The sequence below is a fragment of the Dipteris shenzhenensis genome, chromosome 20 (genome assembly GCF_047967505.1).
Source record: "Dipteris shenzhenensis isolate YYH24624 ecotype China chromosome 20, Dip_SZ_1.0, whole genome shotgun sequence".
Taxonomy (NCBI): domain Eukaryota; kingdom Viridiplantae; phylum Streptophyta; class Polypodiopsida; order Gleicheniales; family Dipteridaceae; genus Dipteris; species Dipteris shenzhenensis.
The window spans coordinates 5,051,844-5,067,759 of NC_141615.1; the positions used below are offsets into that span (position 1 = coordinate 5,051,844).

At 41.5% G+C, this 15,916-nt stretch overlaps 1 protein-coding gene across 1 annotated transcript in view; it reads right to left on the minus strand.

Moving 5' to 3' along the window:
* The window catches only part of LOC147889161 (protein unc-13 homolog), a 224,734-nt gene that overhangs the window by 90,030 nt on the left and 118,788 nt on the right, over positions 1 to 15,916 (minus strand). The window contains exons 17-18 of the mRNA XM_087391455.1: positions 14,778 to 14,849; positions 13,886 to 14,003 (exon numbers count right to left, since the gene is read on the minus strand). Coding sequence (XP_087247581.1) covers positions 13,886 to 14,003; positions 14,778 to 14,849 — 190 coding nt within the window. The remainder of the gene's footprint in view (positions 1 to 13,885; positions 14,004 to 14,777; positions 14,850 to 15,916) is intronic.

The following is a 15,916-nucleotide window of genomic DNA, read 5'->3' on the forward strand; positions in this document are numbered from 1 at the left end:
CGTGATGCCAAAGCATGTGCCTTAATTTCTCTTTCAGTGAAACACGTTATTATCCCTCACATCCGGACTTGCAAGACAGCTAAGCAAGCATGGGATCAGCTTGCATCTTTGTATCAGGTGCAGAATGAGGAGAGGGTTGCTTATCTCCACAAGCAGTTTAAGGACTTAAAGCTCTTGAAGAGGGTGGTAACATGGATGCCTATCTCACTAATGTGAAGGATTTGAAAGAAAGAAAGAAAGAAAGAAAGTCTATTAACGTCCACGGGAGACCAAGAGGTCTATGGGACAACATGAAAGCCATCTAGTACATCAGCTTAGGGAGGGCGCAGGGCAGCTCCAAAGGAGTGCAAAAGCAGCTCCATTTATTTAGAGAGTACCTATATTGTAGCCTAGATAAAACATACACACATATATATAGTTGGCCTTACATCAGTTTAAGACTGAGAGTCTTTTGGTTTAGATTTAAACTCTCTAATGAGTGCTATCCCGTCCCGGTAGACTGCCCATTTACCATCCTTCCTGGCAGCCCGAACCTTTGCTAATTCCTTTGCCTTATCCTTCAGTTGAGCCTTGGTCAGTTCCTCGGATATCCATATCTTCGTCCCTTTCAGCTTGTGAGATTGTCGCAGAACGTTTATACGTATGTCTCGTGAGTTGAACGTAATGATAGCATGGCCATTACGTTGACCGACATGAACTACTCGAGCTTCACCGTCATCATCTGGGTTGTCAGGATTGTCATTGGCATCTGCTGTCCAGTCCTGCTGTCCAGTCAACAATAGGCATGGCTGTTTGGACATGTGCTAAGGTATCACTAAAAGATTCATCTTCCTTATACCATCCATCTGGAAGCCCCCCAATTCTGATTTTCAAAGCATTATCCTTTCTAGCTGCATGTTCTTTAATCTCTTCCTGAATATCAACTTTGTTGGCCTTTGCATCAAACTCCACAGTCACTACTTGCTTGGCTGTCTGCATTTCAGTATGAACTAGATTCTTGACTGCAGAGACTAGTTGGGGGGTAGGGGGGGAAGCATTGCATGACTTTCTCCCATGGAGAGTCGACCGAGGAGTGAGCAGCCCTGAAAAGAGTGGCCGGAACATCCTCTAGAGAGCACGACTCCACAAGGTGTCGTCGGATGTAAAGAGCCCAAGAGGAATCAAGTCTCTCAAAAAATACTTGGGGCCCTGAAAGAGTAAGCCAAGCCACTGATCCCCAGGTCATATAGAAAGGTAGGCGAACAAAAGTGCTTAAAAGTCTTGCAATCCCCTTCCATATGATTCTCGCCTGTCTACAATCCCAAAGGCAGTGCTATATTGTCTCCAAAGCAGAAAGGCAGTGAGGGCAAGAAGGGTCAGCTCCGAACCTGGACCTCCAATGGTTTACTGCTATCCCACCATGAATAGAAAGCCAAAAGAAGAGAGTGATTTTTCTATTCCGGTGGGATTTCCAGAGTCTCTGCCAAAAAAATTTCTGCAAGTCAGCAGGAATCTGAAAGTTCTCCCAATGATGAGCTCTGGTGGGCCTCCAACCCCTACAGCTGACCTGGAATTTCCTGGCACTACTGACCGTGTAAGGGGATGCCCTTATCTCGGTGCCCTTCATCTATCCATTCCCATTCCCCAGGCTCCCCTCAAACCACTTATGGATCACGTATTGTATCCTTTTCTGATCATGAAGGAAATATAACTCTATCTGTAGTTCCATATGTTCTGTAATGATCCTGACATGCAATCGATCTTGTTCTAATGCACAATTCATATGTATTGTTATCTATATTATAAAACTGTAGCATCTTTTTGGGGTTACTGGATGAACCCCAATCCTCAAATGATGGGACAAAACCCACATCTAACCAATGACAATCCTCAGCGCATGCGAGACTCCTCTGTCCTTGAAGTACTGGGGTCTGATGATGAATCTCTCCTCTGATACTCTTAGGAAGTGGTCGTGATAGAGCTGGATCTTGGTGGGGAACTCCTGGTCCCCTCCCCAAGTCCGAGATGTGTAGAGCTAGAGGAGATCTAACCGTATGATACGGTTGATCTCATCTAGTGGGATCGACTCAGGAGGAGCATCCATGCTGTACTGAAAGGGAGGAAGTCTGTCCATCTAGATACCGTGCCTGGCAAGCCAGATGGATATACGTGCATACCATGTGCCAGCCCCGCCCTACTAGTCATTTGGATGACTCCAGGGCCAGCCTTGGTAATCTCCATTGAGATAACTCCCAAACTCTGTGGATGAAAGTCACTGTCCGAAAGATGGCATCAACCTAGAGAGGTGTCATGGCGAACTCTACCTGTACTATCTCATGTGGGGCTGAGGGCTTACACCGAATCATCTTGGACCCCATGATCACCTGTAGCTGCTCAAATTTCCTCCATTCTACCTTTTGGAGATCGCATCCCCAGAAGGGCGCTGCATACATGGCAGTCGGCTGCACTAGCGTATCGAAAAGCCAACCCTTTGTCGGTGGATCCTATAAGTGTGCCTGTAAGCGTTGTCGCTCTAGTCGAGCCAAAGCACTCCGCCCCCATGTGAGTCGTGCTTGGGCTGCATGGGTCATCGTGAAGAGGGGTCCTGTGAAGACTGCTCCCAAATACATGTAGGACTGTACTATCTCCATTGGCTCGCCACCATACGTGAAGCTGAGTCGGCAGAGCACAACCCGTGAGGTATTGAAAACCATAACCTTGGTCTTCCCAAGGTTGACTGTTAGGTCTCTCTCTGCAAAACACCTCTAGCGCCTCCAGATGTCTCTGCAGACCTTAAGCTGATATAAGAGAGAGAAAGAAAGAAAGAAAGAAAGAAAGATGTATTAACATCTGCAAGACGACTCGCGGCCTATGAGACAAAGTACAAAACCAAAAAAGTAACTCATACAAGACGCTATGGGCTGAAGCAAAGGGCTCACTAAGGCCCTTACTGAAAGCTAAAGTGCTAAACTAGTAGGCAGAATAGCGGAGTTGCAAAATGGCAGAAGAGTATCAAGTGCTCAAAGCTAATGCTCCCTAGTACACCCACGCTCCATATATCTGGGTACGCTGGTGGCTCTCTGATGGGATGTGAGGAGCTCTCGTATCTGCATCTGTCGAGCTATCTCTTGATGCGGTGGAGGGCTTGGTCTCCTCGATCTCTATATCTGATGGGCTACGTCAAGGTTGACGCCTCATCTCTGGCAATATCCTCTGAGAAGGGATGAAATAGACCAGATCTCGATCGTGCGTGCTCTAGTCACTCTCCGTGTAGCATGTGGAATGTGTGCCTCTCGTCTAGCAGCATCGTGACGGAGACTCTCACTACTAATCCATGATGCTCTCATCGCATCAAGCTCCTCTCCCTCAGCCTCCCTAGTAGCTGACTTAGATGCATAGAACTCTATAACATGTGTCTGTGATCTGTCAAACTCCGGAACTTGTGGCATCGCCCCCTATTGCTCTCCAGTTTGTAACATTAGTGTATCTCTCTGTCGTCGAGTCTCAGTCACATAGAACCCAACACAAACCTGGTCGAAAAAATGGATCAACCGTCGTGTAAGCGGACCAAAGACATGTCCCTCCTAAAAGAGGCAATGATACCTCCCTCGGATCTCATACTACATTGGGCAGACACATAGAAAATCCCCCTTTGTATCAACCTCCCCCATTTGGCATACTCTGTAGATCCTCTGCTCTCTAGGTATGCATGCAGCTCTCCCTGTCTCAATCCTCAGCTGATGTGACGAGACTCGCAACTGCTCGATGGCAATCCTCAATGCATGTGAGACTCTCATGTCCTCAAGGTACTGAGGTCTGATGAGAGATGTATGGACGAGGTCCAACCGTATGACGAGGAGATCCAACCGTGTGATACGGTTGATCTCATCTCGAGGGATCATCTTGGGTGGTGCATCCATGCTGTACTAAAGTGGGGGAAGTTTGTCCATCTGAATGCCATGACTACCAAACCATGTGGATATCTGTTCGTACAATGCTATATCATCACAGCTCTCTGCAAGTTGCCTAGAAGACTCTAATGCTAGTCTCAGTAATCTCCACTAGGGTAAGGCCCAGGCTCTGTGGAGAGAGGGTGGAGCTACTAAACGAGCATCCACACCAATGCAGAATGCAAAAAATGCAAAATGGTAGTACTAAGTACTAACTACAACATAGTCATGTCAGTGGTCGACTACATATCAATCTCATCATCATCATCATCATCATCATCATCATCATCATCATCATCATCACGACATCAGCGTGGATGAGATAATGGAAGCATCAAATCAGCGATAGAGTGCTATCGACCACTCGAGGGTGCGGCCCTGTGACGTCTCCTAGTCATAGCTCTGCGCCTAACTAGGGCTACAATAACCCCTGTCGGCCGGGCTTAGGGTACAGATATAGATATATGTGATAACTCGGTACACACACACACACACACACACACTTTTTTTTTTTTTTTTTTTTTGTGGGAAGAAATCTTTTATTGATGTAGAAAAATTACATTCATAGTTACTTCAAAAAAACGCAGTAACTACTACTCAACTGAAGATCTCAGTATAAGCTGTATATACATCCTGATCAATCAAACGAGTCTGAAGACAATCATAAAAAGATTGTTGCAGAGATCGTTTGAAAAAAAGAAAAGATGAAAAAAGTGGATCACCAAGGACTCTATGATTTCTGTCCATCCATAAAGTCCATAGTGTCCAATAGCGCACCCATACAAAAAATAAATCAAAACCCTGTCTCTCTGGATGAAAGCCGAACAACCAGAAAAATCTGCCAAAAGTAACAGTAGGAAATCGCTGTCGAAACCTCTGTCTGATAAGAGCAATGAGATCAGAAGTGTTTGGACAGGACCAAAAGATATGAAACACTGATTCAGTAGAGCGCTGACATCGGTGACAAACAGCTGAAGCTATATGTCTGTGTGCGAGTAACTGTCCGGATGGAAAAATGCCAAGAAGAACTCGCCATAGGAAAAGCTGTTGTCGTAGAGGGACTTTGTAATGCCAAAGAAGACGCAGCCTTTTTCTCCACCACTTCATTGGGCGATCTATATGCCAAACAGTATTTGCTTTGTGGGAAATCCAAGGCGGAGGTAATAACACTTTATACAGTGATGACACTGTGATATGTGAGAGCTTCAGAGGACGGGCATATAAGGAAGGAGAGCGTAAGATCCAATCCTCAAGCCGATTCTGAAGTTCCAAATGGGGTACCGACAAGTACGGTTGGAGCATTGTTGATATTCGATGCCATAAAGGGCGATAATGAGCTCCCAAGCCATATTTACGAGCAGCCATAGAAAAAGATAAGATTGTGCCATCATCCCGAAGTACATCCGCCACAGATGAAATGCCTTTGAAGGAGAGAAAACTTTAGACCAAAAAATATTTTCTACCCTCAAGGAGTTGCTTGAGAGAGAGTCCCTGCCATGCCATTCCAAATGGGATAGAATATGTTTCCAATCTCAAGAAGCAGACGAGAGACAGAAGGGCATCCTCTGATCTTGCCTTGGATAGAGCCAAATAAAAAATCCCACTGAGTAAGCTGCCAATGCCCAAAGGCAGGTGTATGAAGATGTAATAAGAGAGAACGAATCATGTAAGCCCAAGGCTGATCTCCTTGCATAAACTGTATCATCATTTTCCCTCTGTGAGCAAGTAAATGCATTTGAATATCAAGAATGTTCAGACCTCCGTGCATCTTGGGAGAACAGAGACGATGCATAGAGAGTAATCTGAGACTTTTCTTGCCATGTTTTGAACGCCAGAAAATTTCCATGATAGCTGACATAAATGAAACCAGATCTGCCTTAGTGAACATGGTGAGAGGCAGATAAAATTGTATGTATGCTATCAAAATGGATTGCGTGATTCGCAAGCGAACATGTAATGGCCAAGTTGCAAGCTTCCAATATTCAAGTTTTGCCCTTAATTTTGCTAGCACCCAATCAGTTTGTTGTGAGCGGGTGAGTCCCCAGCCTAGAGGATAACCAAGATGTCGAATAAAATGAGAAGTGGGGACAATTTCTCCAGGCCACAGAAGGTTGTGCCATTCCTGTGCATGTAATGGCAGCAATTTTGATTTCTGAAAATTGACCCGAAGGCCAGCAGCCAAACCATATGTAGTAAGAGTATGCATAATCATGGACAAATCAGCCCGAGTATTTTTTGGAGTAAAGAATGAATCATCAGCATATGCCTGAGCAATCATGCTGCGACTACCAAGAATCTCCAAACCGTGTAACTGATCAGTGTCCAAAAGGTGATCCAAATATTGAAGCAGTGGATGGGTGGCTATAGAAAAAAGTAAAGCACTCAGGGGACATCCTTGCCTGACAGAGCAAGCAAGAGTCCAGGATGGGGAAATATCTCCTGAGAGTATACAGGCAACTTTACTATCTTGATATAGCCAAGTGATGAGCTGCTGCATTTTTGTGCCAAAACCCAATGCTTGCAGAGTCGATGAAATAAAATCCCATTGAATAGTATCAAATGCTTTGGCAATATCAATTTGCAGTAACAAAACATCCTGCTGTGTATATTTAGCATATTCAATCCCAATGTAGGCATTAGCAATGTTATCGGTGATGTGCCTGCGCGGGACAAAGCCATATTGAGCAGGATGCAACCCATCATGTAAAATCCCCTTTAGCCGATCAACAACCATTTTGGTGGTGACTTTGTAAATTACAGGCATAAGAGTGATAGGTCTCCAATCTGCCAAAGACTCACAAATTTGTTTTTTGGGAAGGAGCTTAACAAGACCTCTCTTCCATGTGTTTGGCATTTTCTGATTTTGCCACGCAGCATTCACCATACATAACAAAGAATGCTTCAAAAAAGGCCAGTAGGCTAGAAAAAACTCTACTGTTAAACCATCCCATCCAGGGGATTTCCATCTGCCACATGATTTGATCGCATCTGACAGTTCCCTCTCAGTAAAAGGTTCCTCCAATTCCAAAGCTTTAGGAGGGGAAATGATAGGAGAAACATGTTGCAACAATAAATTTCGTGCATGTAAAATCTGTTGCGAGAGAGGAGCTGCAGAGCCAAATTGCTGCGAGAAGTGATGCACACAAAAGGAAGCAAGTTGTGACCGTGAGGTAGTCCATGATCCATCAGGCATAAGCACTCTGCAAATTTCTGTTTTGATTCTCTTCTGATGTAAACTTTTGAAAAATTCTTTGGAAGAGCAACCTTTATCTGTAAGGCTCTTTGTCTTGCTCTAGTCTCCCATTTTGCCAGTTTCCTTTGATCATTTAGTTTTACACAATGTCTGGCCTGGCATAGTGTTGTTTGCTCATGCAAGGAAAAAGAACGGTGATGACTGAGTTGAGTGAGGTCTTGACAAGTAGATTTGGCCTGAGCAATGGTTTCCCTCAGAGTCTTCATGTAAGACTTGCCATAAACTCTAATCACCACTTGCATTTTAGAAATAAAAGTATCCCAGGCAACATCAACATTTAGATGACTGCTGGAGGAAAGACAATGAGCTACTTCAGTAACCATTGCCTTGAAATCAGCATGTTGCAAATAACTATTGTTGATGATGAGATGTCTTCTGTGTGGCAATCTATCATCTGGCATGTTATGAAAAGATAACCGTAACCATAGTGGTGCATGGTCTGAATGCACAAAGGCATAGTCAATCCACATTTTGCATGTGAACTCCCCATTTTGTTGGGGCGCAACACTAATTATCTACATACAGACACACACACACACACACTTTTTTTTTTTTGGTAAAACCAAGATACTTATATTATAAAACATTCATTTACATCCAGGCCGTGCTCATTTACAGCCCTATCCATCAGAAACAGTAAAAGAAAAGTTGAATACAAGAAACATCCAAATCTTCCTCATGTAAGGCATCATATAAAGACTGCCTTAATGAGGCTCTGAAAAACTCATAAGGATGCTGAAAAGGAGAATTCAGATATGCTTGGATGCGCTGCAGCCAGAGGGTCCATAAGGCCCAGTATTTGATCCAGTGGAAGAAGAGAGAATACTGTGACAAAGAAGCTGATAGTTTGCCATACATCCAGAAAAACCTGTAGAATCTGTGCGCTGGAAATCTGAGAGATAAAAAATAGGAGATTCTATCTAGAAGGTCTCTGGAATATGAACAAAACCACAATAGATGCGGAATACTCTCCGATGCAAGGTGACATCTTGGACAGAGAGGTGAAGCTATTCGTCGTTTAGCCAATTTCACTCCCACTGGGAGAATACCAACAATACATCTCCATAAGAATAGTCTTTGCTTCAATGGCATTTTCAACTTCCATATCATTTGCAATCTTCCTTTCCACCAGGCTGATGATTTGTTCAGATGCCATAAAGAATTAGCATGATGGGCAATCCAAGGAGGAGGTAAAATTAATCTATAAGCCTGTATAGATGTCAATGACTGCAAAGGCTTAGAAGAAATGCTTGAAACTGAAGACTGAAGGCACACACACACACACTTTTTTTTTTTTGTAAAACCAAGATACTTATATTATAAAACATTCATTTACATCCAGGCCGTGCTCAAAATAGAGCTACAGCCCTATCCATCAGAAACAATAAAAGAAAAGTTGAATACAAGAAACATCCAAATCTTCCTCATGTAAGGCATCATATAAAGACTGCCTTAATGAGGCTCTGAAAAACTCATAAGGATGCTGAAGAGGAGAATTCAGATATGCTTGGATGCGCTGCAGCCAGAGGGTCCATAAGGCCCAGTATCTGATCCAGTGGAAGAAGAGAGAATACTGTGACAAAGAAGCTGATAGTTTGCCATACATCCAGAAAAACCTGTAGAATCTGTGTGCTGGAAATCTGAGAGATAAAAAATAGGAGATTCTATCTAGAAGGTCTCTGGAATATGAACAAAACCACAATAGATGCGGAATACTCTCCGATGCAAGGTGACATCTTGGACAGAGAGGTGAAGCTATTCGTCGTTTAGCCAATTTCACTCCCACTGGGAGAATACCAACAATACATCTCCATAAGAATAGTCTTTGCTTCAATGGCATTTTCAACTTCCATATCATTTGCAATCTTCCTTTCCACCAGGCTGATGATTTGTTCAGATGCCATAAAGAATTAGCATGATGGGCAATCCAAGGAGGAGGTAAAATTAATCTATAAGCCTGTATAGATGTCAATGACTGCAAAGGCTTAGAAGAAATGCTTGAACTTGAAGACTGAAGGTGCCAATCTTGAAGCCTGTCACTGCCATTCAATGTCGGAATCGGAACCAGAGGAAGTAGCAGATCAGCAATAGCTTTCCAAATAGGTCTATGATGCATTGCCAGGTTGTATTGTCTACATGCTGCTGGAAAAAGGAGAATATTTCCTTGCATATCTACAACATCATCAATGAACCGAATACCCATTTTCATAAGATTGTAAGCTCTGATGGGTTGTTGAACAGCAAGGGGAGAGGAAAACACAGCACTCCAATGAATACTCGCCAATCTGAGTGATGATGCTAGAGAAGCAGGATGAGGAGACCATTTGATGTGAGAGAGTACTTGCTTCCAATCCTGAATCAAGGAATTAGAAAATGGACAACCAGGGATTTTACCTTGAAATTTTCCAAGTACTACTTCCGATGGATCTACTATCCAATGTCCATAAGCTTGTGTGCGCATCTGACCACACAAAATTGCTAGCATAATAGACCAAGGCTGCTCTTGTTGAAAGAATGTTTTGAGCATAGTGATCTTTCTTGCCAACACATGATATGTGTATGTATGTGTGTGTGTGTGTGGTCCTCTAATGCTCTACTTTGTGGTGATTTCAACAATTCTCCTCACTGGAAGGACAATACCACGCATAAATCACATATGCTGCCCTCTGAAATCCAGCAATGGGAACACATGACATCATCACTTCGATTTGCAGATTTATGGACAGGAACTCATCCTTCAGTGATGGGATTTACATATCATCATAATGCTTTCACAGATTATTGGGCCAGGCTTGATAGATTTTATCTCATTCATGCTCAGCAATATGATGAATATACATGTCAGATGTGGACTGATTATTCACAACAACTATCTGATCACACTCCACTTTGGCTCACCCTTTCTTTTGGTATGCCTCTGGATGACTTGCAGCTCTCTTCAGTCAGAAATTTACAAGTTAATCAATTCTATCTTTCTCATGAAAAATTTCAGCATATGATCAGACTGGCTTGCAGGCCATTGCTATCCCATGCTCAGGAGGATCTGGAATTTGCTTGGATCTCTTTCATAAATCGTATTCAAAATGTCATCAAGGAATATGGAAGTTGGTACATGGCAGAAACCAGACAGCATATCCAGTGGGCAAAATCATACAAGCAGTATCTTGTACAGATTAGTCATCAAAGATCTCTATCTGATTCTGAACAGCATTTATTATCTTGTGCTTCCTCTATAATTGATGCCAATGACAAACACAAGCTGTCTAAATGGCAGATTAGGGCCAGAGTTAAACCCATGCTAGATAAGGGCTGTTCCTCTAAATCTTTTTTCCGGAACTTACATGCACATAGGCAAAGCCAATCTATCATGAGGGTAAGGAAATCAGATGGTCTCTGGACCCAATCTCTCTCTCATCTTGAAAAACAATGTCTGGATCACTTTCAGCTCCTTTATTCTCAGCCTTCTTCTTCTGCACCTCAGGTTGCATTGGCTCGTAACAGATTTACTGAGCTTGTTTCTCCCATTGTCTCTCCGCAAAAAGCCTCAATGATGGAAATGTCTTTTTCAGATGACGAATTGGAGGAAGCCCTTAAGCATTTGGGTAAACATAAATCCCCTGGCTAGGATGGTCTGACGGTTGAATTTTTCGAAGCCTTTTGGCCAGAAATGAAGGGTCCAATTCTGCAGTTTATTAATGCAGCATGGCAGCACCAACATCTTCCCTCAGCTTGGAAGCATGGTCTGGTTAGGCTTGTGCCCAAAAAGATTCTTTGTGAGACTATGGATGACTGGAGACCAATTACTTTGATGCCGGTGATATACAAACTGATTGCCAAAATGTTAGTACATCGGATAAAGGATATCCTTCATGATGGACTTCATCCCAGGCAATATGGTTTTGTTCCAAGACGGCATATACATGACAATATCACTAACACTCTTATTGCAATGGAATATGCTAAATATTCAGATCAAGATGTGTTGGTCATGCAGGTGGATGTGGCAAAGGCGTTTGATACAGTACAGTGGGATTATGTCTCTCAAATCATGCAAAAACTTGGTTTTGGGCCAAAGCTATCTAATGTCATATATTGGCTTTATTCAAATTCTACTGCACAATGCTTTATAGGGAAACATTTGTCTGAGTCTTGGACTCTCGAACGTTCGGTTCGACAAGGATGTCCTCTCAGTGCCTTGCTTTATGCCATCGCTTCACATCCATTGCTTCTTTATATGGATCACATGGTTGATACTGGACAGCTAGAGGGGCTTCAGATTTCTGGTTCACGACCCTTCATAGCGCAGGCCTATGCAGATGATTCATTCTTCATGCTAAAGAACAGTCCATTGGAGATTCGTCTATTGATGGATACCCTTTCAGATTTTGGGTTGGCAGCTGGTCTTAAAATTAATTTTCAGAAATCAAAACTCATGCCTCTCAAGCTTTGTGATTGGCATGCTATTCTGTGGCCAGGCCAGATTATTCAACCGGAAAATATAGTTAGACATTTGGGTTATCCTATTGGCTGGAAAATCAGTAATAAGCAACAAATGTTATGGGTGTTCAACAAAATTCAGGACAAATTACAATATTGGAAGATTTCCAAATGGCCTCTGCATGTACGGCTTCGAATTGTCCAGTCTATTGTTCTAGCTTATGTCCAGTTCTACCTTCCTCTATTACATTCGTCATCTCGAGATCTCTCATCCTTTATGTCTCAAGCCATGGAGATTTTTTGGAAAACCAAGCTTCATAAAAAAGCTTTACGGTTGCTCAAAATGGACTTGCTTTGCTCACCCAGAATGCATGGTGGTTTGAATATAATAAACATCAAATATCATGTGTTGGCAAGAAAGATCACTATGCTCAAAACATTCTTTCAACAAGAGCAGCCTTGGTCTATTATGCTAGCAATTTTGTGTGGTCAGATGCGCACACAAGCTTATGGACATTGGATAGTAGATCCATCGGAAGTAGTACTTGGAAAATTTCAAGGTAAAATCCCTGGTTGTCCATTTTCTAATTCCTTGATTCAGGATTGGAAGCAAGTACTCTCTCACATCAAATGGTCTCCTCATCCTGCTTCTCTAGCATCATCACTCAGATTGGAGAGTATTCATTGGAGTGCTGTGTTTTCCTCTCCCCTTGCTGTTCAACAACCCATCAGAGCTTACAATCTTATGAAAATGGGTATTCGGTTCATTGATGATGTTGTAGATATGCAAGGAAATATTCTCCTTTTTCCAGCAGCATGTAGACAATACAACCTGGCAATGCATCATAGACCTATTTGGAAAGCTATTGCTGATCTCCTACTTCCTCTGGTTCCGATTCCGACATTGAATGGCAGTGACAGGCTTCAAGATTGGCACCTTCAATCTTCAAGTTCAAGCATTTCTTCTAAGCCTTTGCAGTCATTGACATCTATACATGCTTATAGATTAATTTTACCTCCTCCTTGGATTGCCCATCATGCTAATTCTTTATGGCATCTGAACAAATCATCAGCCTGGTGGAAAGGAAGATTGCAAATGATATGGAAGTTGAAAATGCCATTGAAGCAAAGACTATTCTTATGGAGATGTATTGTTGGTATTCTCCCAGTGGGAGTGAAATTGGCTAAACGACGAATAGCTTCACCTCTCTGTCCAAGATGTCACCTTGCATCGGAGAGTATTCCGCATCTATTGTGGTTTTGTTCATATTCCAGAGACCTTCTAGATAGAATCTCCTATTTTTTATCTCTCAGATTTCCAGCACACAGATTCTACAGGTTTTTCTGGATGTATGGCAAACTATCAGCTTCTTTGTCACAGTATTCTCTCTTCTTCCACTGGATCAGATACTGGGCCTTATGGACCCTCTGGCTGCAGCGCATCCAAGCATATCTGAATTCTCCTCTTCAACATCCTTATGAGTTTTTCAGAGCCTCATTAAGGCAGTCTTTATATGATGCCTTACATGAGGAAGATTTGGATGTTTCTTGTATTCAACTTTTCTTTTACTGTTTCTGATGGATAGGGCTGTAGCTCTATTTTGAGCACGGCCTGGATGTAAATGAATGTTTTATAATATAAGTATCTTGGTTTTACAAAAAAAAAAAGTGTGTGTGTGTGTGCATGGTGGTTTGAATATAATGCACACACACACACACACACACACACACACACACATACACACACATAAACTAGATTAATTTCCACCACAATACAACCTAAACCCAAAACAAGAAGAAGAAGAAAAAAGAAAAAACAACTACAACAACTAATGTAGTGAAGAATAATGAGATGATGACTCTCCACACCTACGTGGGAGGCTTGCACACCTTCACTTAGTTAATTCAAGACATGGCCTTCAAGGAGAAGTGCCCAAATCAAAGTCTCTTGCTATTACTGCATCAATCTCTTCTAGGAAGACTCAGCAACTCCAGTTCCTACTCATGTTGAGCACCTGCAAAGAGCATTGCCTCTGACCCCCTTTGTAGATATGCCCTAGAGCAGTAAGCTCCTTCCTCTGGTGGACAATGCAGTCAGAAGCTAACACTATGGGATGACAGGTGTGAGTTTCCCTCAAACATACACATCTTTCGAGAAAACCCCCCAGTATGAAACAAACACACGAAAAAAATGGAAGCAATAACAGTACTTTATATCATTTTCTCAACATTTGATCTCGCACACCAAACTTGAAAGAATTTTTACCAAGTTGTGCTGCAACTCGATTTGCATATAGTTGAAGAGCACCATCGAGGCCGTTCATCAAGCTCCGTAGTACAGGTATCCGCATTGGCAGCTTCAAACAAAAGAACTCATCCACTATCTAGCAACCATTTGCTAGGTTTAGTAATAATGAAACGATAAGTTACTCTTTGAAGTCAAAATGCAATGAAGGAACATTGCTCCGAGTATATATATATATGTATATATGTATATACATGTATATGTATATATGTATATATATATATATATATGTACATGTACATACATATATACCTATACATATACATGTATATGTATATGTATATACATGTATATGTACATATACATGCATGTATATGTATATACATATACATGTATATGTATAGGTATATATGTATGTACATGTACATGTATATGTATGTGTATATGTATATATGTATGTACATGTACATGTACATGTACATACATATATACCTATACATGTAGATATACATGTATATGTATGTATATATGTATATATGTATGTACATGTACATGTACATACATATACATATATATGTATATATATATGTATGTCTATGTATATACACATATAGATACATAGACATACATATATATATATATATGTATGTATGTATGTATGTATGTATGTGTATGTATATGTATATGCAAGATTTACATGAGGGTCTCCAAAAAAAAAAAAGTATGTATATGTATATGTATATGTATATGTATGTATATATATAGATCTATATGTATATGTATATATAAATATGTATATATATGTGTGTGTGTGTGTGTGTGTGTGTATCCATTGATTTCATGTTAATAATATAGTTACTAGTTTTACAAAAAAAGTGTGTGTGTGTGTATCCAAATCATTGCACCGACTTACCACTTCAATGAGTTGAAGGACTTTTCCAACAGAGACTCCATAACACTGATCACTTGATATGATCTCCCACGTCTGACTCAACAGCATACACACTCATTACAATCAAGATAATATAGCTGCTGCAAGGGATTTATGAAATATTGTACGTCCTTTCCTCGAAACCTCAATAACCTAAGATCCAAAAGTATGGCTATTCACCCTTGAAGTTATTGATAACCTGTACACTGACACTCAACATAGTCATCAAAGGTCTAAAATTGATCTTTCCAAGCATTACTAAGACCAATAAGCATGATAAAGTTGAAAAGAAAACAATCTGAGAAGAACCCTAGTCAGAAGCTATGAAAGACGCAACTCTTGAGTTAATCATTGTCCATTTTCAGATCCACGCCACCTTCAACACAGAAATAGTTTGCATACTTCAGTTATCGACGACTCCCGGCAAACACCAGCTGAGGCAGCCCTTGCCGGTAATAAATCATTAGTTATTGTTCAATGAGTTGAAGGACTTTTCCAATAGAGACTCCATAACACTGATCACTTGATATGATCTCCCATGTCTGACTCAACAGCATACACACTCATTACAATCAAGATTATAGCTCTGCTGCAAGGGATTTATGAAATATTGTACGTCTTTTCCTCGAAACCTCAATAACCTAAGATCCAAAAGTATGGCTATTCACCCTTGAAGTTATTAATAACTTGTACACTGACACTCAACATAGTCATCAAAGGTTTAAAATTGATCTTTCCAAGCATTACTAAGACCAATAAGAATGATAAAGTTGAAAAGAAAACAATCTGAGAAGAACCCTAGTCAGAAGCTATGAAAGACGCAACTCTTGAGTTAATCATTGTCCATTTTCAGATCTATGCCACCTTCAACACAGAAATAGTTTGCATACTTCAGTTATCGACGACCCCCGGCAAACACCAGCTGAGGCAGCCCTCGCCGGTAATAAATCATTAGTTATTGTTCTATCTAGACTCCGTCTACATACAATGAAGTTGAGCTTATGTCATATAAAGTAACAATTAAGAATTTACATCACCCCCGTGCGGGGTAGCTTCTCCCAACTCGACACCTGCCTGTTATCTCCCCTCCTCTTTGGCCGCCTCCTTCCCTCTCATATGCC